Consider the following 26,114-nt stretch of genomic DNA (forward strand, 5'->3'; position numbering starts at 1 on the left):
CTGTCTGTTGGTCGTTTGTTCGTTCGTTCATTCTGTCTGTCTGTTGGTCATTCCCTTGTTCGTTTTTTCTCTGTGCCGTTCCATCGTTCTGTCTGTCTGTCAGTCCGTTCGTTGTTCCTTCATTCGTTCTGGTTGTCATTCTGTCTGTCTGTCATTCTATCGCTTTTTCTGTTGTTCTGTTTGTCGTTCGTTCCTTCGTTAGTTCGTTCTGTCTGTCTGTCGTTCCATTTCTTGTTCATTCGTTCTTTCTGTCTGTCATTCTCTGTCTGTCGGTCATTCTGTCTGTCTGTCGTTCTATCGCTTTGTCTTCTGACGTTCTGTAGTTCTGTCTGTCGGTTGTTTGGTCATTCGTTTGTTCTGTCTGTCGTTCTGTAGGTCTGTCGTTTGTTTGTTCGTTCTGTCTGTTGTTTGTTCTGTCTGTCTGTTGTTCGTTCGTTCCTTTGCTCTGTCTGTCTGTCCATCCATTGTTCTGTCTGTCTGTTGTTCGTACATTACTTTGTTTTGTCGTTCCTTCGTTCTTTCTGTCTTTCATTCTCTGTCTGTCGGTCATTCTGTCTGTCTGTCGTTCTATCGCTTTGTCTTCTGACGTTCTGTAGTTCTGTCTGTCGGTTGTTTGGTCATTTGTTTGTTCTGTCTGTTGTTCTGTAGGTCTGTCTGTCTGTCGTTTGTTTGTTCGTTCTGTCTGTTGTTTGTTCTGTCTGTCTGTTGTTCGTTCGTTCCTTTGCTCTGTCTGTCTGTCCATCCATTGTTCTGTCTGTCTGTTGTTCGTACATTACTTTGTTTTGTCATTCCTTCGTTCTGACTGTCTGTCCTTCCATCGTTCTGTCTGCTGGTCGATCTGTCTGTCGGTTGTTCATTTGCTTGTTCTGTCTGTCGGTCATTCCTTTGTTCATTTGTTCTGTCTGTTGTTCGTTCGTTCCTTCGCTCTCTCTGTCCATCCATCGTTCTGTCTGTCTGTTGTTCGTATGTTCCTTTGTTTTGTCGTTCGTTCGTTCATTCTGTCTGTCCTTCCATCGTTCTGTCTGTTGGTCGTTCATTTGTTCTGTCTGTCATTCCTTTGTTCATTCGTTCTGTCTATTGGTCATTCTCTGTCTGTCGGTCATTCTGTCTGTCTGTCGTTCTATCGCTTTATCTTCTGACGTTCTGTCTGTCGGTTGTTTGGTCATTCGTTTGTTCTGTCTGTCGTTCTGTAGGTCTGTCTGTCTGTTGTTCGTTCTGTCTGTCTGTTATTCGTTCTTTCCTTTGCTCTGTCTGTCTGTCTATCCATTGTTCTGTCTGTCTGTTGTTCGTTCATTTGTTCTGTCTGTTGTTCTGTAGGTCTGTCTGTCGTTCGTTCGTTCGTTTGTTCTGTCTGTCTGTCGTTCGTTCGTTCCTTAATTCTGTCTGTCTGTCTGTTCGTTCTGTCTGTCTGTTGTTCGTTCGTTCCTTTGCTCTGTCTGTCTGTCTATCCATTGTTCTGTCTGTCGTTCGTTCGTTCGTTTGTTCTGTCTGTTATTTGTTCATTCGTTCCTTAATTCTGTCTGTCTGTCTGTTCGTTCGTTCCTTTGCTCTGTTTGTCCATCCATCGTTCTGTCTGTCTGTTGTTCGTATGTTCCTTCGTTTTGTTGTTCGTTCGTTCGTTTGTTCTGTCTGTTATTTGTTCGTTCGTTCCTTAATTCTGTCTGTCTGTTCGTTCGTTCCTTTGCTCTGTCTGTCCTTCCATCGTTCTGTCTGTTGGTAGATCTGTCTGTCGGTCGTTCATTTGTTCTGTCTGTCATTCCTTTTGTTCATTCGTTCTGTCTGTCTATCGGTCATTCTGTCTGTTGTTCTATCACTTTGTCTGAATGTCGTTCTGTTGTTTTGTCTGTCGGTTGTTAGTTCTGTCTGTCTGTCATTCTGTAGTTCTGTCTGTTCTATCGTTCCAACGTTTGTTCTGTCGGTCATTTCTTCGTTCTGTCTGTCTGTCGGTCAGTCATTCTGTCTGTCTGTCTTTCTATCCCTCTGATGGTCTTTATAGTTTGAATTTGTGGCACTGAAGGAAGACGAGGTTTTGACTAGCTGCTCATATAATGATTGTTGTCTCTGTTCACTGTGGTAAATCAAACAGAAATGAGATGACACTTGTGTCAGAAGATGTATGTTTAATCTGTGAGGAGCTTGAATACTTGGAATCTGCTGTCTTTCCCCCTCTCTGTTTCCCCCCTCTGGATTCAGCAGCATTAGTAAACACTGGAGTCACTAATTGGGATATTTTTGTTCTGCTGTCAGCCGAGTTATTGCTGTTAGCGTTCCTACATGTCCAGCACAGAAGCACAAAAGCGCTGAACTTTGAGTGTTTGGATGGGAGTTCAGGTGAACCGCCTGCCAAAAACAGCCGAGCGTCTCTCCAGAGCTCTGCCGGGACCCGTCCTGCCCGGAGGGGCGGCACCGTTGGCCGGGACTCAACGCTGAGGCTAAAATAAGCAAATACACTCGAACCAGAGCTGGCAGGGGCTTGATGATGTCATCTGTTCATAAGCCAAGGGAAGGTGTGTCTATTCTTGGAGTTTCTGGATTGGAGTTTTGAAGGGATTCCTAGTATCCCATATCGAATCTTTTGAATAGTTTATGTCGAGGAGAGTTGGTTTACAATTTCCCAAGTTCTAGTACAGTGAACTCTTATCTCAAATGAAAAATGATGGGTCTTTTAATGCCTAATTTCTCCCCTTTGACCTTCCCCTGAACTGTAAAATGGATTTGTGCTGTTCACACCGAGATGATACAGAATACACAGCGATTCCCGACTGCTGACTTCCTCTCTGAACCCACAGAGATGCTCATTTATGATCAGTCTTATGATCCCACGTTCCTGCCTGTTTCTGTCTGGTTTTTTCTCATGTAGTGTATGATACTGCCAAGCTTTTATTTTGAGCACTCGGTGGGAGTTTATTTTTCAGAAATAAGGTTTTCACAGCGCTGGGTTTCATCCTCCCGCTGTAGAAAACACATGCAATGCGGCTTAAAAATGAGTTTAGAGTTGATGATCATTACGTTTTGGAAGTCTCTCTTGTTTTTTGCTGCATGTGAGTTTTTCCCTCTCTTCCCTGAGGAGTAATAAAATGTTTTCAAACTCTTGTTTTTTTAAATAAAGTGCTTCTTGTGTATTTTTATCTAATTTGTTTGAAAATGTAAACAAAGTTTGCCTCACGAGGGAATAATCCAGTTACACAGTGATGAAGGTGAAATGCAGCTTCTGCTGGGCATTTCTAAATATATCAGACTGTGTTTTGAAATCTTTCTTGCAATTCTTCAGTGAAACGCTTTTTGAGGATTAAATCATCCACTTTGAACATTTATCTCACAGAAGTTATGAAAACTGAGATATCAGGGTTCATTAAAGTATTAACACATCAGTGGTTTTTGGCCTCTTTTGGAAATCAAACACGTATTTGGCTACAGTTTGCGTCTGCGCATAAAATAATTTATTATCTTTAATTCTGATGGAGTGATTAAAGATTCAGATACTGGTGAGATATTCAAAGACTTGCATGTAAGTTAATTGAAATGGAACAGAGAACCGAATGTCTCTTCGTTTTTGCGTTACGCTGACAAATCACCAACATTTCTATAGTATGTTGTTTGGGTCATTATGTTTTTTTGCATCAAAATTGACAGTAAATACATTTATAATACAAAATTTACAAACAAATGCTGTTCTTTTGAACTTTAATATTAGAATGATTTCGGAAGGATCATGTGACACTGAAGATTAGAGTAATGATGCTGAAAATTCAACTTTGATATCAGGAATACATTACATTTTACTATATATTCGCATGGAAAACGGTTAATCTAAATGGTAAAAATATTTCAGATTTTTATGATCTTTTTGATCAAATAAATGCAGCCTTGGTGAGCATATAAGAGATGTTTTTATGGCACATGAATTCAGCACAATGTGAATTCCTCAGTTATAATTACTTACAGCACTCGAAATTAACTGCATTCTACGGTGACCCTGAGGTTAATCATCTAATCTATACATAAAATGAGCACGAACATCTTCAGACTTTGTTTCGGTTCTGTGTAGGAGACGGACACGCAGCGGTCTAGATGTAGAAATGAGCAGAGGATAGTCAGAAGCACAATGAACCCGATAAACCCGTCACTGTTAGTAAGTTAGTTAGTCTCATCTTCAGACTTCTCGCCCACTGATGTACCGTATATCGCACCGGTTTATATCACTCCGGCAGAAGAACATCACGTTGAAAAGTACCAGCTTGATTCAGTAAGCACTTTAAGGGAGAACTAATCACAGGATTAGCCAAAGTTTTTGAGAGATTAGTGGGATCAAATTGGGTTTGAGGCAGTTAGCAGCAGGTAAACTAGATTTCCACTGGCACAAATGTGGGTTCGGATGTGTTTTCAAGGTTAAATAATCAGTGCTTATTGCTTTTGGATGGACAGAAAATCTGATTTCTGCTGATTATCTTCTTTGCTTCTTTAACTGGATTGTTGTTATATAGGTGAGTTTTACCATCTCATCATGCCGTTCTTTCCATATTTTTGCCGTATTGAATTCTTCCCTGGTAACCAAAAGTTACTCACTCCTGCTAAACATTCACTTTGAGTTCTTGCACTCGGGAATAATTCATGTCGACACCATTATGATTAAAAGTTTGCTAAGTAGTATTTCCTACTAAACAAGGCGGTATTTGACTCTGGTAAGCGTATCTATAGCGGATTGGTCGGTGTGGCCTTGGATGGCAACATGCCCAGTGCATTATGGGTGTTTGTTTAGTCTAGTCAGGCAACAAAGATTTAAAAAAATGTTTCACTTTTTCTGCACTCTTAAAAATGTTGGGCTTAAAACAACCCAAGTTGGGTTGAAAATGGACAAACTCAGCAATTGGGTTGTTTTAACCCAGCAGTTGGGTTAAATGTTTGCCCAGTGTGCTGGGCGGTTTTATTTAACCCAACTATCGATTAAAAATTACTATATGTTGGGCTGTTTTAATCACTTTGTTAAAACAGCCCAACTGCGCCTAAACAACCCAACTGCTGGGCTAAAACAGCCCAACCGCTGGGTTAAAATAGCCCAATCGCTGCTAAACAACCCAACCCACAACCCAACCGCTGGGTAAAAACAGCCCAACTGCTGGGTAAAAACAGCCCAACTGCTGGGTTAAAACAACCCAACCGCTGCTAAACAACCCAACCCACAACCCAACCGCTGGGCTAAAACAACCCAATCGCTGGGTTGAAACAACCCTTTCGCTGGGTTAAAACAGCCCAACCGCTGCCAAACAACTCAACCCACAACCCAACCGCTGGGTTAAAATAGCCCAATCGCTGCCAAACAACTCAACCCACAACCCAACTGCTGGGTTAAAACAACCCAATCACCTTGTTAAAACAGCCCAACCGCTGCCAAACAACCCAACCCACAACCCAACCGCTGGGTTAAAATAGCCCAACTGCTGCCAAACAACCCAGCTGTTGGGTAAAAACAGCCCAATTGCTGGGTTAAAACAACCCAATCACCTTGTTAAAACAGCCCAACCGCTGCCAAACAACCCAACTGCTGGGTTAAAATAGCACAACCGCTGCCAAACAACCCAACCCACAACCCAACCGCTGGGTTAAAACAGCCCAATCACCTTGTTAAAACAGCCCAACCGCTGCCAAACAACCCAACCCACAACCCAACCGCTGAGTTAAAATAGCCCAACTGCTGCCAAACAACCCAACTGTTGGGTAAAAACAGCCCAATTGCTGGGTTAAAACAACCCAATCACCTTGTTAAAACAGCCCAACCGCTGCCAAACAACCCAACTGCTGGGTTAAAATAGCACAACCGCTGCCAAACAACCCAACCCACAACCCAACCGCTGGGTTAAAACAGCCCAATCACCTTGTTAAAACAGCCCAACCGCTGCCAAACAACCCAACCCACAACCCAACCGCTGGGCTAAAACAGCCCAATCACTGGGTTGAAACAACCCTTCGCTGGGTTAAAACAGCCCAATCACCTTGTTAAAACAGCCCAACCGCTGGGTTAAAACAACAATCGCTGTTTTTGTCCATTTTCAACCCAATATTTTTTAGTGCAGGCAGTCAAAGTATTATTGAAAACTCATTTTGACTGTAGAATAACACTCATTTCTATGGAAGCTTTTCCCGCCACAGAGTAAACGGTATAAACAGTAATTGCAAGTTTACTGTGAGTTTTAATCTCAGAATTGCAAGAAATAAAGTTATAAACTTGCAATTTTCACACTTCTCGCAAGTTTATATCTCTCAATTCTGACTTTGTGAGGAAAAAAGTCAGAATTTTGAGATAAAGGGGCAATTAACTTTCATTTTTCATTCTGTGATTAGAAAAAAGCTTCCACACATTGCATTGTGTGATGTATTTAATATCATTGTGAGCGTTTTGCTTTTGTCCTCAAAGTTCGTATGAAGTTCTTGTGTTCTTTTGTCATTATTTCTATAGCACTTCATACAATACAGATTGTTTCAAAGCAGCTAAACAAGAAAATAACAGTTAATGTGAAATCAATTAATTGTGAAACTAATTCAACAGAAGACAAGAGTGTCTTTCTTCGGCTCAGCTCAGGGTTCATTGCTACATCGACGCTGTTATGAAACTGAATTTAATGTGCATTACGGCTCATTTCAGCACAGATTGTGTGTTTTCTGTGGTTTATGTTCACACAGAAGCTTCATTTGTTCACTGTGTTTCGTGGTTTCCCTCGTCTGGTTTTAATTACGATCCGAGGCCTCGTCAGGAATGTGGAGGTGGTTTTTCGGGTGATTTGTGTGCGCTCACAGTAGTGTGTCTGACAGCCACGTTAAATCAGATCCAGACCTCCTCTCTGTCGACGCTCTCGAGCCGCGGGGATCGTTTGATCGCGAGAGAGCTCTCTTCACTCCAAAGACGTGTTCGAGTTGAAGTACAAAACCAGCAAATGTTTTGCGGCTTCCACACAAATGAGTTTGACTAGAAAATCAATGTTTTGCAGCAGGCGTGGCGTTTGTTTGGCTCTAAATGTCTGGATTCAGTAGGAATGATGCCGTAACACAGATAATTGGACTTTCTATCGTGTTTGTTGACAGTCTCGCTGCTCTGCCCTCTTACAAACCTCATCAATTACACGCTAATGAGGAAGCAGTTACTGTCATTGTTTAATTAAAAGAAGGAAAATGTGAGGCAGCGTTTTGAACGCATCCCTGCAGGAATGTGTTCTCGGTTGAAATGATTTCGTTTAGAGCTGCTAAAATCTACACTGTGAAGAATTGTTGGTTTAACTTAAAATGACATGAAACCGAAATCAAACATTTGAGTTAATACAATAAAGGCGATTTGGTTTAATCAACAAACTCAAAATATTATCTGAACCAATTAATTATTGAAGTTGATTTGAAGTGATTTAAGAAATAGCATTATATGAATTAGTATTGTATTACACAAAAGGAATAATATTAACAAATACTATAATAGTATATAAATATTACTAAATATTAAATATGAAAAAAAATGTAAAAATAAACTTAAAATAAAAGACTTATTCAAAATATAATAGTATTTAGATAATAATAAATATTAAATATAAAAAAATTAAAGAATATGAACTTAAAATAAGACTAATTCAAAATATAATAGTATTTAAATAATAGTAAATATTAAATATAAAAGTAAAAAATATAAATATAAAATAAAAAATAATTCAAAACAATAATGTAATAGTATTTAAATACTAAATTTTAAATATAAAAAACAAAACAAAAAATAATACACAAAATACAAATACAATTTGTATACAATAAAAATAAATACAATAAAATAACAAATACAATAAAAATTCAAAACATTAATAAATAATATATTTAGATAATACTAATTATTAAATAAAAAAACTAAAAAAATATAAAAATAAAAAAATCATAAATAATATAATAGTTTTTTTAAATAATACTAAATATTAAATATAAAAAACTTAAAATATAAACTTAAATTTGTAAAATTTAAAATAACGTAAAATAATTAAAAACATTATTAAATAATATAATAGTATTTAAACAATACTAAATATTAAATGTAAAAAAACAAAAACAAAAAACCTAAAATATAAAATTATTCAAAACATGAATAAATAATATAATGGTATTTAAATAATACTAAATGTTAAATATAAAATACAAATAATTATAAAAAAATATATAAAACATAAAATAATTCAAAACATTATTAAATAATAGTATTTAAACAATACTAAATATTAAATGTAAAAAAACAAAAACAAAAAACCTAAAATATAAAATAATTCAAAACATTAATAAATAATATAATAGTATGTAAACAATACTAAATATTAAATACAAAAAACAAGTAGTGTAAAGTGCGTCAAATCAGAATTGTGGGATATGAATAAGTAGCCTTTGGTTAACATGAATCAAAAACCCACTCAGCAGATTATTACAGTTGATGAAAATTAGGAAGACAATTCATGTTCCTGTTGTGATTATTATTGTTTCATTTGTGCACTTTATTGTAAAAAAGGTTGAAGGAAGTAAATAGTCCATTTAACTTGTATAATGTGATCCATTTTATTGTGTTTAACTCAGAAATGCAAGCATCTTATTGGCTGATATTTGATTGGTTACATATGGAGCGAGACATGTTTCATGTTTTTATTTCCTCATCTTTTGCAGTAAGAGCAGGAACATGGATTGGGACAGTAAGCGGGCGTCATTTCGCTCATCCCAACGGCTTCAGTGTTTTCCCGTGAATCTGTGCCAGCTGATGTTCATAAAATTAGAGCAAAAAAGCACCAGTTACACTAAAATTATATTGCCTACTTAATGTTGATGTGGTAACATGCGTCTCAAAGGGCCTGCTTCCTGAAGTCGAAAGGTTCGTCTGCGGTTTGTGAACGTGTCTCTGTTTTGTCGGTTTCATTTATTTATGAAGCTGCTGGTGGAGAAATGTGTGTTTGGGGTTGAAATGATTTTGTTTAGAGCTGCTAAAATCTACTCTGTAAAAAAAAAAAGAATTGCTGGTTTAACTTAAAATGACATGAAATCGAAATTAAAAATTTGAGTTAATACAATAAAGGCGATTGGTTTAAGAAATAGTATTATATGAATTAGCATTGTATTACACAAAAGGAATGCAAAAATATGAAAATGTAAAATAAAAAAGACTAATTCAAAATATAATAGTATTTAAATAATACTAAATATTGAATATAAAAGTAAAATATAAACTTAAAAAAAAAAAAAAGTAATAATGTAATAGTATTTAAATACTAAATGTTAAATATAAAAAATAAAATATAAAATTCAAAACATTAATAAATAATATAGTAGTATTTAAATAATACTAAATGTTTAATATAAAAACTAAAAAAAACTAAAAAATTAAATAAAACATGAAATAATTCAAAACATCAATAAATAATATAATAGTTTTTAAATAATACTAAATATTAAAAAACAAAAAATATAAACTTAAAATATACAATATAAAATAATTCAAAACATTAATAAATATGAAATCATTTTAAACATTAATAAATAATATAATTAGTATTTAAACAATACTAAATATTAAATGTAAAAAACAAAAAATATAAATACTTAAAATAAAATGATTCAAAACATTAATAAATATTATAAATGCATTTAAGTAACACTAAATGTTAAATATAAAATACAATTAAACATATAAAAAATTTAAATATAAAACATAAAATAATTAAAAACATTATTAAATATAATAGTATTTAAACAGTACTAAATATTAAATGTAAAAAACAAAAAAAGGAACTTAATATGAAATAATTCAAAACATTAAATAATATAATTGTATTTAAATAATACTAAATATTAAATAAAATGATAAAAAAACGTAAAATATAAAATAGAATTGAATTGAGAATAATAAATAATATAATAGTATTTAAATACTAAATATTAAGTATAGAAAACTAAAAAATATAAACATAAAATATAAAATTTAAAATAATTCAAAACATTACTAAATAATATAATTAGTATTTAAACAATACTAAATATTAAATGTAAACTAAAAAATATAAATACTTAAAATATAAAATAAACTTAAAATATAAATATAAAAGCTGATTCAGAACATTAATAAATACTATATTACTCTTATACTATAGTAGATTTATTTCCTCCTCTTTTGCAGTAAGAGCAGGAACATGGATTGGGACAGTAAACTCATCCCAACGGCTTCAGTGTTTTCCAGTGAATCTGTGCCAGCGGATGTTCATAAAATTAGAGCAAAAAAGCACCAGTTACACTAAAATTATATTGCCTACATAATGTTGATGTGGTAACATGCGTCTCAAAGGGCCTGCTTCCTGAAGTCATGTTTTAGTACGTACTTTCTTTTGTGTCGCTGACATCTGCTGTTGCCATTAGCCGTAATGTCCCCATGGCAGCCCGTAAATTCAGCCTGTGAATGCTGATGAGTGCGCTTTAGTAGTTGAGCCACACAAACGGGACGCTGGCATCCTCTGCCCTCGTTTTTCCAGCACTGTATGCCATATATGTGTGTGTGTGTGTGTGTGTGTTTGACTGAAAAGGGTTTTGTCTACGGGGACGAGGAAAGGCGCTACTCCCACATTCGCCGTCGCTTAGCAACCGCAATGCACAGATTGGCCAGAACATCTGTCACAGCCGCTGTTGCCAAATTCGTGTTGTATAGTAAACACGAGTGGAAACGGCTCCCGTCCCGCTGTTCTTTTGTGCTGATCTGGGATCAGATCGCCCGGCGTTCCCATGAAGTGCTCGTTTCATGACCCTGACCGGCCTGTGATGGACTCGTTCACAAGGACGGGGCGACCTTGTTAGGCGTTATCGCTTCAGCTTGAAATATGTAAACTGAGGGTTTGATTTTGTACCTCGATGATCATCAGCTCATTATTTTATATCCTGCTGATCCTGCCGGAGGTGGAAATCCCAGATGAAGAGGGATCCTTTGATTTATTACATTGAGTGTCGGACATCAGTGTCTCCTAAAGAAACAGTTAAATTATATTTCTGGTCCATCTTAAGCTTTTATGTTATGGTTTATGCTTAGGCTTTTATGATAAAGTGTTTATAAATACAAAATTTAATTTAATACATTTTTGGATAAAAGCGTCTGAATAAACTTTGGTTAAAGAAAATGAAGCATATTTAGAAATGAATCTTGTAAAGTAAGTCAGGCAATACATTTTATATTTATAAATGAAAAATTAAATGTAAAATACTAAATATAATTGTCTATATATAATTTATTTTTTACCATTTTTACATTTTTTTTTGTGTGTGTGTGTGTGTTTTATTTATATATTATTTATTTATATATAATATAATATTTGATATAATTTTTTTATATAATCATATATAATATATATATATATATAATATATATATATATATATATATATATATAATATAATCATATATATATATATATATATATATATATATATATATATATATATATATATATATATATATATATAATCGAAAAAACTGAATTTGATATATTTTCTATTTTTATTTTTTTTACTAAAATATATAAGTATATCTATATATAAAAATGTAAATTTATATATATATTTTTATCTATTTTTACTAATATATATATATATATATATATATATATATATATATATATATATATATATAATTTAGTACAAATAAATACAATTTTATATATATATATATATATTTTTTTTTCATCTAGTAGTATTTTACTTATTTTTACTCATTTAAAAATATACTAATAATTTTATTTATTTTTATTAATAGGCTTTAACTTTTTCCAGCTGTATTATAGTAATAAAATATGCTTATAATGACAATAATGACAATAAATCATGCTATTATATATGCTATATATAATACAGCTGGAAAATTTGTAACACACACACACAGACACACACACACACACACACTATCTATATATATATATATATATATATATATAAAATTATTTTTTTTTTTTACTTTAACTACAGCTGTATTATAGTAATAAAATGTTCTTATTACTCATATAAATAATGTCAATCCTCATGTGAATTTCCCTCTTCTTCTCTTCTTCTAACCTCCTTTCGGTATGGGCTGAGTTCAAAGGTCGCTCACCTCAAACACACTGTCCTCTCATCTGCCCTTGAGCTTTGCTCTCTGATAAACTCTCGCTCATGTGAATGATGCAATCCCGTTAGACGGCGCTCGATCGTTATGCTCCGGTCACTGCCGGTCACGGTGCGGCCGCAGCTCCTGAACCTCCAGCTTTATTTATTTCCACGTGTTTCCGGCTGCTGTCTACATAGGCAGCTCACTTCTAAGACAGCATCCTAACTCTCTTAAGTAGTTAAACAGCAGAAGCGTGATGTGTAACTCCGTCTCTTGTGTGTGAACAGGACCCAGCCATGGAGAGGTGGAGACGCGCGAATGCTTGTACTTCAACATCAACTGGGAGATCGAGAAGACGAACCGCAGCGGCGTGGAGAGGTGTGAGGGAGAGAAGGACAAGCGCTCGCACTGCTACGCCTCCTGGAGGAACAACTCCGGCAGCATCGAGCTGGTCAAGAAGGGCTGCTGGTTAGACGACTTCAACTGCTACGACAGGTCAGTCATGTGACCCGTCACGCATCACTGAACTAACCCATGAAGGACTGGACACACCAAGAACGATAACTAGAATATTACTATAACCACTGAACTACTACACCAACTTTCTGTTTATTATAAACGCTGCAGTTTTATTGTCTTTCGCTTAAATACTCAAGTTTTTTAAAGTCTGATGGACTCTGATTGGCTGTCAATTCATCATTCATCAGCTGGAAAATAATAGTTCTGAAAGTGATTCTGAAGACTATATAATAATAATAATAATAGCAATAATAATTATTGTTAATTTAAATGTATTTAATACTTTTTATATAATGATTACTATTTTATTTATTATTTGATAATAAGAATAAAATTAATAGTTATTTTTAATTAAAAAGTATTTAATATTTATATAATGGCTCATATTTTATGTAATAATAACAATAATAATAATAATAATAATAATGTTATTTATTTACATTTAATAAGTATTATTATTATTATTATTTAGTATTGTTAATTTAAATGTATTTAATAATAATAATAATAATAATAATAATAATAATAATAATAATAATAATAATAATAATAATAATAAGAAGAAGAATAGGTATTATTGTTAAATGTATTTAATAATATTTGTTCATATTTTATTTCTTAAAAAGAATAATAATAGGTCATTTAAATGTATTCATCATTATATAATGGCTAATATTTTATTTAATATTAATAATAACTGATTAATAATAACAACAATAATAATAATAATAATAATAATAATAATAATAATAATGTTAAATGTATTTAATAATATTTATACAGTGGTTAATATTTTATTTAATAATAATAATAATCATGTTATTTATTTACATTTATTACATTTAATAAGTATTATTATTATTATTATTATTATTATTATTAAATTCTTCATATTTTTATTTTATTAATTTATTAATATTTTTATTTTATTTAATAAGTATTATTATTATTATTATTATTATTATTACATTTATATTCATATTTAATTTTTAATAATAATAATAACAGTTAATATTGTTACATTTATTTAATAATATTTATATTATGGTTCATATTTTTATTTATAATAATAATAATAATAATAATAATAATAATAATAAAATTATTATTATTATTATTATTATTATTATTATTATTATTATTATAGTTATTATTGTTAATTTAAATGCATTCATCATTATATAATGGAATATTTTATTTTATAATAATAATGTTATTATTATTATTATTAACAGTTAATATTGTCAAATTTATTTAATAATATTTATATTATGGTTCATAGTTTGTTTATTTAATAATAATAATGGTAATAATAATAATAAAGTTTATATTTTATAGAATTTATTATATTTTTTTTGATGTATTTAATAGTAATTCATAATGATTTCTGTTTTATTTGTTATTTAATTATAATAATAAATAATATTGTTATCGGTTTGTTTTGTTAAAGTTCTTAAAAGTGCCTGAAATGAAAAATGAATATGTATATGTGGTTTGCAAGGATTAGAAACGAATATATATTTTGGAAAAAGTATTAGAAGTCCTTAATGATATTCGCAGTATATATTAATTCCCTTGTTTATATTCTGTCCTTATTTTGCCTGTGTTGGTTTTGTATGTCATATTCTGTTCATGAAGGATGAAGAGAGTGCAGTAGCTGAAGCTAGTTCATGTGGTTTCAGCAGCCGCTCATCGTCTTCATTTCAGAGGATGTATGACACACAATAACCGTTCGGATGTTCAGCTCAGGTCTTTGGATGCGAGTTTGTGAAAGGGGATAAATCCGTGTTGACCTTGAGTGTGATTGATCGAGGGTTGTGTCTTATATCGCCATTGAAATAGATCATATAATATATTTCCTATCCCACAATGCACTGCAATGAAAGGTTGTGCTTTAGTTTAGGTTAGGTTACGGAGTCGCAGGAAGTTTTGCAGCCGTCTTACATCATCGTGTGATTTCTAAGGAAACTCGCTGAGGTCTCGGAAGAGATTCTGCGTCGCTGTTTTGTGGGATAAATCTGGATGTTTCCGCCTTGTGAGCAAGTTCAGACTCATTATTTAATGTTTCTTTTCTCCGTTTGTCCTGAATTAATTGTGTTCACCGCTGACCTACTTACAGCACCTAAACGTGAAGGACGGATCGCTGCGGATATTGATGAGGATTTAGAGAATTATAGAGATTAAATCGCTCATTATTTCAACCAAACCATTATGGCCATTAATTATACAGTATATGATATTAATGTCTGTTTATTTATTTAGTTATTTAACTTGAAAGAACTTAAGACATAATTTCAGAGAAAATCAGTTATTATGGCTATTAATTACAAGTGAATTAAAAATCTAGTTGTTTTCCACTTGACACATTTTGAGATATATCACTGTAAAACGAGAGGGTTTTTGTTATTTCAGAGCAAATGGAGAAACACCAAATGTTGTCATTAGACTGATATCAAATAAATGAATATAAAATAAGTCATTATTTCAACCAAACCAGTCATTATGGCCTTTTTCCAATTAATGAACATAGATGTTAGATTTATTTGAGTTGTTGTTTGATTGGGTATTTATGCATTTATAGTAATAACAATAAATTATTAATTATTTATTTATTCAATTTATATATATTTTAATGAAGTTTGTTTATTTTTAGACTTAATATTTTATTGTTTTTTTTTATTTTTATAATTTTTTAAACATATCAAATTAGTAACTTATTAGTTGTTTGATTATTTGTGTATTTATGCATTTATAATAACTGAATTATGTATTCAATTTCTATATATATTTAATAATGTTTATTTATTTTATTTTAGATTTTTATATATATATATATATAATTTTTTTTTTGTGTGTGTATTTATGCATTTATAATAATAATAAAAATAAAATATATCTATTTATTAATAACATTTGCTGTTTCTCAATATTTATCCATTAAATAATAAAGTAGAATATTTTATAAATAAATAAATACATTTTAAAATATTTTATATTTTAAAATATTTAAAATATTCTACTTATTTTTTAATGGATAAATATTGAGAAACAGCTAAATGTATTAATAAATATATACATTTTATTTATTTTTAAAATATTCTACTTATTATTTAATGGATAAATATTGGGAAACAGATAATAAGTAGAATATTTAAAAAAAAAAAAATCTATGTATTTATTAATAAAATTTGCTGTTTCCCAATATTTATACATTAGATAATAAGTAGAATATTTAAAAAAAAAAAAATCTATGTATTTATTAATAAAATTTGCTAATGTATAAATATTGGGAAACAGCTAATTTTATTAATATACTGATTTATTTATTTATTTGTAAAATATTCTATGTATTATTTAATGGATAAATATTGAGAAACCGCAAATTTTATTGGTAGACTTGTTTATTTATTTATTATTTATTTATTTGTAAAATATTGAGAAACTGTAAAGTTTATCAATAGACTGATTTATTTATTTAATGGATAAATGTTGAGAACTATAGCAAATATTTTCTAGAGAATTATCTATATCAATATAGATATCATATATTAATAATAATAATAATAATAATAGTAATAAAAATAAATGGATAATAATAATTTTTTTAATTTATATATTTTATAAAGTGTTTTTTATTTTATTTTAGATTTATTAATTAATATTTTATTTATTATTGAGATCAAATTTTATTTATTTTAGTTGTTTATTTGATTATTTGTGTATGTATGCATTAATAATAATAATAAATGGATAATAATTAATTTTTTAATTTTATATATTTATAATCATTCTTATTTGTTTTGTTTTATATTTATTTTGTATTTTGTTTTATTCTTTATTATTTCAATTCAGTTTATTTCCACCCAGCCTGGCTTTAGGCAAAGTTTTCTTGAAATATCTTCCAGAAATAAGATGGTGCTAGAGAACTTGATTTGATTTATTTATTGTTTTGCATTGCTTCAATCACCCCTCTGATCTGCTCCTATGATAACTCTTAGTGTGGCGTTTCTGTGCTCTTTTTTTATTATTATTATTTATTTTTTTTATGATGAATCTTCATGTTGTCGCTCGGCTCTTGAGAAGATCACTTTATTGGTAAAATAATCTCAGAGCGACTGCGTTTGAAGAAGTGGGCCAGTCCTGTATCTGCTGCTTAAAAAAGATTCCCACACCGATCCTGTTATCTGATCATCCGGGAGCTGCTTTTAAAATAGAGCCGCAGGTAAACGCTTCACATTCCCCACATTTCAGCGGCTAAATGGGATTTCAGAGAAACGGATTGAAGTTGGCAGTGAAACTGTGCTGAATTGATGTTGAATTTCTTATTATTTGTGATTTATAATGTATTAGAATAGTTCCTTTACTCACCCTTACATCTTTCCAAACTTGTACGACTGACTTTCTTTAGTGGAGCAGAAGAGATGTTCACGTAGACGTGTTCCTCGGTTGATCACGTGACCTCTGGCCTGCGCTCGGACGCTGTGAATCCAGCAGACGCTCCATCAGCACAATCGGCTCTGGTGTTTTCTCTCTTGTTCCCTGCAGAGAAACACAACAATGAGGGAAACTCAATAGAAACAAAGAGCTCACACTCCACAGTTATCAAGCTTTTGATTTATATTTTCCCCCAGAAGTCTCTTAGTCAGTGTTTTGTGTTTTCAGAAACATTTTCCAGGCTTTTCTGACCCTTGTTAGTTAAAGGTGTTTGTGTGCTTTACTGCAACACTTCTGTCTGTCAGCGATTGGTTAAGAAATATCCATATTTCACCTTCACTTCCGCCCCAAAGTCACAAGAAGAAAAAAATATTTGACATAAAGAAAATGAAACACAACTTTGATGTTTGATCGTGAAGATTTCTGATTGAGCTTTTGCAGTTTAGCTTCGGTAAATATTAGATATATTGCCGTATCATTTTTATTCATTTTATTTTATTTGCATTTCATTAAGTCATTAAGACATTTCAGAAGTACAATAAGAAATATTGCGAAAATATAAATATAAATAAATGTATTTATTTATTACATTTAATAATATAATTTATTATATTATTATTTAATGGATAAATATTGAGAAACAGCCAAGTTTATTAATAGATAAATAAATGTATCTATCTGTCTATTAATAAAATTAGCTGTTGCTCAATATTTATCCATTAAATAATATTTTTTTATTTATAAAATATTCTACTTTTTAAAATATTTTAAATATTCTACATTAAATATTATAATAATTATATATATTATATAATATTATTTAATATTAAATATTCGACTTTAATGGATAAATATTGAGAAACCGCAAAAAATTTATTAATAAATACATAGATTTTATTTATTTATTTGTAAAATATATTCTGCGTATTCAATGGATAAATATTGAGAAACCACTAATTTTATTAATAGACTTATTTATTTATTTGTTTGTTTGTAATATTCTACTTATTATTTAATGGATAAATATTGAGAAACCGCAAATTTTACTGGTAGACTTATTTATTTATTATTTATTTATTTTTATTTATTTATTTATTTGTAAAATATTCTACGTATTTAATGGATAAATATTGAGAAACTGCTAATTTTATTAATAGACTTATTTATTTATTTATTTATAAAATATTCTACTTATTATTTAATGGATAAATACTGAGAAACCGCAAATTTTATTAATAGACTTATTTATTTATTTATTTATTTATTTATTTATTTATAAAATATTCGACTTATTATTTAATGGATAAATATTGAGAAACCGCAAATTTTATTGGTAGACTTATTTATTTATTTATTTATTATTTATTTATTTGTAAAATATTCTACTTATTATTTAATGGATAAATATTGAGAAACCACAAATTTTATTGGTAGACTTATTTATTTATTTATTTATTTATTATTTATTTATTTGTAAAATATTCTACTTATTATTTAATGGATAAATATTGAGAAACTGCTAATTTTATTAATAGACTTATTTATTTATTTATTTATTATTTATTTATTTGTAAAATATTCTACTTATTATTTAATGGATAAATATTGAGAAACCACAAATTTTATTGGTAGACTTATTTATTTATTTCTTATTTATTTGTAAAATATTCTACGTATTTAATGGATAAATATTGAGAAACCGCTAATTTTATTAATAGACTTATTTATTTATTTATTTATTTATTTATGAAATATTCTACTTATTATTTAATGGATAAATATTGAGAAACCGCAAATTTTATTGGTAGACTTATTTATTTATTTATTATTTATTTATTTGTAAAATATTCTACATATTTAATGGATAAATATTGAGAAACAGCAAATTTTATCAATAGACTGATTTATTTATTTAATGGATAAATGTTGAGAACTATAGCAAATATTTTCTATAGAATGATCTATATCAATATCTATTTATTTATTTATTTATTCATTTTATATTAATAATAATAATAATAATAACAACAATAAAGAATTGTCTGGATGCTTCTAACGGTTGTTGAAGAGCCTGTTCATTAGCGCTGAAGGCAGATCGTTAAGTGTTTCCCATCAGCCTCTAGGCTTTTATCACAAGATGGCAGAGGAGAGGAGATGAATTTACTGTCGCCGCAGAGTCAAAAGCTGAATGTTTCTCTGATGCCGTTAAGAACAAGAGCTCTCGAGTCTGAGCGGCCCTCTTGAGAGAGAAAGGCCTGTCCGTCTGTAACGAGCGTCTCGTTTGCTCTCACTATCACAGACAGGAGTGTGTGGCCACAGAGGAAAACCCTCAGGTGTTCTTCTGCTGCTGTGAAGGAAACTTCTGCAACGAGAGGTTCACACACCTGCCCGACGTCAGCGGACCAGGTGAGACGACCTTTTTTATTTATTTACTTATATTTAAATGCATTTATTTATTCTAGTGTGGTTTTGTTTTGTTTGTTTTTAGAATTTATGAATTTATTTATAATTTAATGTGTATTAATGTTTATTTATTATGCATTTATTAATATTTACATTTTATTTATTTATTTTTTTAATTTATATTTTAATGCATTTTATTAATTTAATTTATGAATGTATTTATAATTTTAATGCATTTTCTGTTTATGAATGAATTTATTATTTTTTAATATATAATTTTTGTATTTTTTTATTTATTCTTACATTAAAAATAATCTCAAATTATAAAAATAAATGTAATGTAAGAATAAATAAAAATAAATACAAAAATTATATATCAAAAACAATTCTCAAATTATAAAAATAAATGCATTAAAATATAAATTAAAGAATAAAATAAAAAAAATATATTAAAAAATAATTTCTCAAATTATAATAAATGCATTAAAATATAAATTAAATAATAAATACAAAAATATTTTACAAAATAATTTCCCAAATTATAAAAAATAAATATATTAAAATATAAATTAAATAAATAACAATAAAAATATATGTAAAAAAAATAATTTCTCAAATTAAAGAAAACAAAAATAAATATAAAAATTGTTTAAAAAAAATATTTCTCAAATTATAAAAATAAATGCATTAAAATATAAATTAAAGAATAAAACAATACAAAAAATACTTTAAATAATAATCTCAAATTATAAAAATAAATGTAAAGTATTTTTTGTATTTTTTATTCTTTAATTTATATTTTAATGCATTTATTTTTATAAGTTGCGAACTTATTTATTGTTGTTTAATTTATTTGTTTATTCTTATGCATTTATATTAATTACTTTTATTTATTTTTGATTGATCTATTTTATACATTTATTTATTTGCTCCTCAATTTAATTTTTAGAGTCAGCGCTCTGTTTTATAATTGCTAATTAGACAGAAGGCTGTTGTTTGCTCTTGTCTGACCGTCTCTCTCTGGTCTGTCAGTCATCGAGCCTCCTCCGCCGACGCCGTCGCTGCTGAACGTGTTGGTTTACTCTCTGCTGCCCATCACTATGCTCTCCATGGCCCTGCTGCTGGCCTTCTGGATGTACCGGCACCGCAAGCCGCCCTATGGACACGTGGACATCAACGAGGTCGGTCTCCTCGCCGCTCATCCATTTCTCTCCGGTGTAACACGAGTCTCAGCGCCGGCTTTACTCTGATCTCTCACATTTGTTCCCAGTGTTTCAACAGCTACAGTTCATTTCCTGTGTCAAGCGTTTGTTTTTCTGCTCTCTGGCGCCACCTAGTGGTTCTTTTGACAGTGTTATTTGATGTCTTTGTTCTGAGTTTAGACTGTATTATATTTAAGTATTATTATTATTGTGGAATTAGAGATGTTGATCATGTGACGTGTGCTGCAGGACGCCGGTCCGTCTCCTCCGTCACCGTTGGTGGGACTGAAGCCTCTGCAGCTGCTGGAGGTTAAAGCCCGAGGACGCTTCGGCTGCGTGTGGAAGGCCCAGATGATGAACGAATATGTAGCCGTGAAGATTTTCCCCATTCAGGTGCTCATTCATTTTGTTTGCTTTTACTTAAAATGCTGACGATAAAGATGCAAACGAGCTCACTAGGCTTTGAGTCACAGAACGTTTCATGTTAAAGGGATAGTTCACCCAAAAATTCTGTCATCATTTACTCTCCCTCATGTTGTTCCAACCCTGTATGAGTTTCTTCCTTCTGTTGAACACAAAAGAAGATATTTTAAAGTTTGTTGATAATCAGGCAGTTGACGGCACCCATTGACTTCCATAGTATTTTTTTTTTCCTATTATGGAAATATGAACTATTCCTTTAACAGTGATGACAAATGCATTAACTGCAGATCTATTTATTTATTTTAGTGCATTTGTTTATGTATGTATGTTTATTTATTTTATTTCTATTATTTATTATTTTAATGGTTTTATGTATGTATTTTTTTATATATGAATACGTTTATATATATTCATTAAAGTATTTATTTATTATGTAACCGTGAAGATTTTCACCATTTAGGTTCATATAAGGTTTGTTTGATTTTACTTAAAATACTGCCTATTTATACTATATATCGATGCAAGCTAGCTGTGTTTCTGTTTATTTATGTATTTATTTTAATGATTTTATTTATTTTGATTTATTTATTTTATGTATTTTATTTATTTATTTAAATGATTTTATTGTTTAATTAATTTCTATCAATTTTTATGTATTTATTTAAATGTTTTTATTTTTATTTATTTAAATGTTTTTTTCATTAATTTATATAATTTATGTATTCATTTATTTTAATGATTTTATTTATTTTTATGTATTTTTTATTTTAATGATTTGTTGTTTGTGCATTTTTATTTTTTTTTCATTAATTTATATCAATTTTTATGTATTCATTTCTTTTGATGATTGTTTATTTTTATGTTTTTTATTTTAATTATTTGATTTTTTGTGCATTATTTAATTTTTTTTTTTTCATTACTTTAAATCAATTTTATATGTATTTAATTTATTTTAATGATTTTATTTATTTTTATGTATTTTTTATTTTAATGATTTGATTTTTTTTTTTTGGTGCATTTTTATTATTTTTTTTTTTCCATTTATATAAATTCATGCATTCATTTATTTTAATGATTTTCTTTATTTTTATGTATTATTTGAATGATTTTATATATTTTTATTTATTTGTTTGCGTTAGCAACCTTTAAAACCGCGTAACGGCTGTGAATGTGATGTGTGCGCTCGACAGGACAAGCAGTCGTGGCAGAACGAGCGGGACATTTTCTCTACGCCGGGCATGAAGCACGATAACCTCCTGCGCTACATCGCTGCGGAGAAACGCGGAAGCAACCTGGAGACGGAGTTCTGGCTGATCTCAGAGTTTCACGAGCGGGTGAGGGGTCAAAGGTCATGAAGACCGTAAACAAAGATCAGAAATCACCATCTGAGCCCTTAGAAAGTTTTATGCATGCAGCAAATTGACACACATTTAAATCTATAAAGCCTGACATATGAATGGAAGAGTTTATTGAACCTTCAGACAACAAAAAAAAAGGTTGCATGTGTGATTTTTCAAGTATCATATTTGATCCATCAGGTTTTTATGGCTCATATAGTCTGATATAGTGAGATTATGAAGGAAAAAACATGAGATTCTTAATCTTCTCTGCGGTCGTCAGGGTTCGCTGACGGACTATCTGAAGGGGAACGCGGTGAGCTGGAGCGATCTGTGTCACATCGCGGAGACGATGGCCTGCGGTCTGGCGTACCTTCACGAGGACGTGCCGCGCTTTAAAGGAGAAGGTCCTAAACCTGCCATTGCTCACAGGTGAGATTAACCTCACAACTGTTATTAAGACCTCAATAATCACTGAAATAATAATCCAAATAACTCCATGCACAGAGACTTCAAGAGTAAAAACGTGATGCTGAAGACCGATCTCACAGCTGTCGTCGGTGACTTCGGGTTAGCGGTGCGGTTTGAGCCGGGGAAACCACCGGGAGACACACACGGTCAGGTGAGGCGAACCGTTTCAGACACTGTGAGGAAAGAGCTGATGCTGATGGATGCATGCAAACCTGATGTAGGAGCCTTTAAATCATCCTGTTTGAATCCGTCAGGTTGGCACACGGAGGTACATGGCGCCGGAGGTGCTGGAGGGCGCGATTAACTTCCAGCGGGACGCGTTTCTGAGGATAGACATGTACGCCATGGGGCTGGTGCTGTGGGAGCTGGTGTCGCGCTGCAAAGCTGCTGATGGTGAGAACATCAGCTGATTCAACATGACGTTCTTCCTGAGGATTTTAGTTTCGTTTTCTAGTAAAAATATCGAAACATTCTGAATTCAAAAATATATGTGCTTGAGAAGCAAAATGACATTAATATACTCAAGTCATTTTGCTTCTCAAGTAAATGCTGCTGATCTACTGACGTTCTTGTGGAAGTGTAACCATCGTACCTGACCAATTAGAGTGAGTTCTGAGCCTCCAAGCTCCGCCCACTTTAAACGCATGACTTTTTCTTGCACGTTGCTGTTCCGGAGGCTTATATCATGTCTGCGGTGTGCTCCTTCAGGTCCTGTAGACGAGTACATGCTGCCGTTTGAAGAGGAGATCGGTCAGCATCCGTCTCTGGAGGATCTTCAGGATGTGGTGGTGCATAAGAAGATGCGGCCGGTGTTCAAGGACTGCTGGCTGAAGCATTCGGTGAGTTTGTGTCCTGCTGCTCGCTCTGGAGCCGGGAGATTTTCAGGGAGTTTGTGTGAGACGGTGCTGTAAACGAGCCTTCATGTGATTGTCATGTTATTGCTAGAAGATAATGAGCATCACCAGCAAAATACAAGAACACTCACTTATAACAGAAACAGACCAATTAAAATACTATTAATTATAAGATTTTCATATATTTGAAATGTTGTGTTTGTTTGAGTGTGTGTGTATATGTGTGCATGTCTTTGTGCGTGTTTTTGTGTATGAGTGTGTGTTTGTGAGTGTTTTTTTGTCTGTGTTTGTGCGTGTTTGTTTTTGTGTGTATGTTTTTGTGTTTGTGTGTGTGTGTATGAGTGTTTGTTTGAGTGTATTTGTGTGTTTGTGTGCATGTTTTTGTGTTCGTGTGTGTTTGTGTGTATGAGTGTGTGTTTGTGTATTTGTGTGTATGTTTGTGCGTGTTTGCACATTTTTGTGTTTGTGTGTGTGTGTATGAGTGTGTTTGTTTGAGTGTATTTGTGTGTTTGTTTGTGTGCATGTTTTTGTTTTCGTGTGTGTATGAGTGTGTTTGTTTGAGTGTATTTGTGTGTTTGTTTGTGTGCATGTTTTTGTTTTCGTGTGTGTGTGTATGAGTGTGTTTGTTTGAGTGTATTTGTGTGTTTGTTTGTGTGCATGTTTTTGTGTTTGTGTGTGTTTGTGTGTATGAGTGTGTGTTTGTGTATTTGTGTGTTTGTGTGCATGTTTTTGTGTTCGTGTGTGTTTGTGTGTATGAGTGTGTGTTTGTGTATTTGTGTGTATGTTTGTGCATGTTTGCACATTTTTGTGTTTGTGTGTGTGTGTATGAATGTGTTTGTTTGAGTGTATTTGTGTGTTTGTTTGTGTGCATGTTTTTGTGTTTGTGTGTGTATGAGTGTGTTTGTTTGAGTGTATTTGTGTGTTTGTTTGTGTGCATGTTTTTGTGTTCGTGTGTGTTTGTGTGTATGAGTGTGTTTGTGTATTTGTGTGTATGTTTGTGCATGTTTGCACATTTTTGTGTTTGTGTGTGTGTGTATGAATGTGTTTGTTTGAGTGTATTTGTGTGTTTGTTTGTGTGCATGTTTTTGTGTTTGTGTGTGTATGAGTGTGTTTGTTTGAGTGTATTTGTGTGTTTGTTTGTGTGCATGTTTTTGTGTTCGTGTGTGTTTGTGTGTGTGTGTGTGTGTGTGTGTATGAGTGTTTGTTTGAGTGTATTTGTGTGTTTGTTTGTGTGCATGTTTTTGTGTTCGTGTGTGTTTGTGTGTATGAGTGTGTTTGTGTATTTGTGTGTATGTTTGTGCATGTTTGCACATTTTTGTGTTTGTGTGTGTGTGTATGAATGTGTTTGTTTGAGTGTATTTGTGTGTTTGTTTGTGTGCATGTTTTTGTGTTTGTGTGTGTATGAGTGTGTTTGTTTGAGTGTATTTGTGTGTTTGTTTGTGTGCATGTTTTTGTGTTCGTGTGTGTTTGTGTATTTGTGTGTGTTTGCACATTTTTGTGTTTGAGTTTTTTTTTGTCTGTTTGTGCGTGTTTGTTTTTGTGAGTGTGTTTGTGTGTATGCAAGTGTTTGTGTATAAGTATGTTTGAGTGTATTTGTGTTTGTGTGTGTGTTTGTGTGCTTGTTTTTGTGTTCATCTTTGTGTTTTGTGTTTGTGTGTTTGTGCTTGTTTGTTTTTTTGTTTACATTTTTGTGTGTTTGTGTGTTTGAGTGTGTGTATATGTGTGCATGTCTTTGTGCGTGTTTTTGTGTATGAGTGTGTGTTTGAGAGTGTTTTTTTTGTCGGTGTTTGTGTGTTTTTGTGAGTGTTTTTGTGTGTTTGTGTGTATGCAAGTGTTTGTGTATAAGTATGTTTGTTTGAGTGTATTTGTGTGTGTGTGTGTGTTTGTGTGCTTGTTTTTGTGTTCATCTTTGTGTGTTTTGTGTTTGTGCTTGTTTGTTTTTTTGTGAACGTTTTTGTGTGTTTGTGTGTATGTGTGTGCATGTTTGTGTGTATGAGTGCGTGTTTTTTTGTCTGTTTGTGCATGTTTGTTTTTGTGTTTGTTTTTGTGTGTGTTTGTGTGCGTGTTTTTGTTTGTTTTTTTGTGTTCACGTTTTTGTGTTTGTGTGTGTGTGTTTGTGTGTGATTTTGTGTGTGAGTGTGCGTGTGTGTTTGTGAGTGTGTGCATGTTTGTGTTTTTTTGTGTGTGTGTTTCTAAGTGTACGTTTTTGTGTTTGTGTGTGTTTGTGTGCGTGTTTTTGTGTTCGCGTGTGTGTATGTGAGTGTGCGCATATTTTTTGTTTTTTGTGTGTATGTTTTGTGAGTGTGTTTGTGTGTGATTTTGTGCGTATGTTCGTGTGTGTTTGTGAGTGTGTG

General features: G+C 31.5%; 1 protein-coding gene across 1 annotated transcript in view; it reads left to right on the plus strand.

Annotated features, from left to right (window-relative positions):
- The window catches only part of acvr2ba (activin A receptor type 2Ba), a 54,601-nt gene that overhangs the window by 20,947 nt on the left and 7,540 nt on the right, over positions 1–26,114 (plus strand). Inside the window, exons 2-10 of the mRNA XM_067378091.1 lie at positions 12,405–12,612; positions 19,370–19,476; positions 20,506–20,654; positions 20,925–21,068; positions 22,289–22,432; positions 22,719–22,867; positions 22,943–23,057; positions 23,161–23,299; positions 23,615–23,745. Coding sequence (XP_067234192.1) covers positions 12,405–12,612; positions 19,370–19,476; positions 20,506–20,654; positions 20,925–21,068; positions 22,289–22,432; positions 22,719–22,867; positions 22,943–23,057; positions 23,161–23,299; positions 23,615–23,745 — 1,286 coding nt within the window. The remainder of the gene's footprint in view (positions 1–12,404; positions 12,613–19,369; positions 19,477–20,505; positions 20,655–20,924; positions 21,069–22,288; positions 22,433–22,718; positions 22,868–22,942; positions 23,058–23,160; positions 23,300–23,614; positions 23,746–26,114) is intronic.

Source organism: Chanodichthys erythropterus, chromosome 23, assembly GCF_024489055.1.
Source record: "Chanodichthys erythropterus isolate Z2021 chromosome 23, ASM2448905v1, whole genome shotgun sequence".
In the NCBI taxonomy this organism is placed as follows: domain Eukaryota; kingdom Metazoa; phylum Chordata; class Actinopteri; order Cypriniformes; family Xenocyprididae; genus Chanodichthys; species Chanodichthys erythropterus.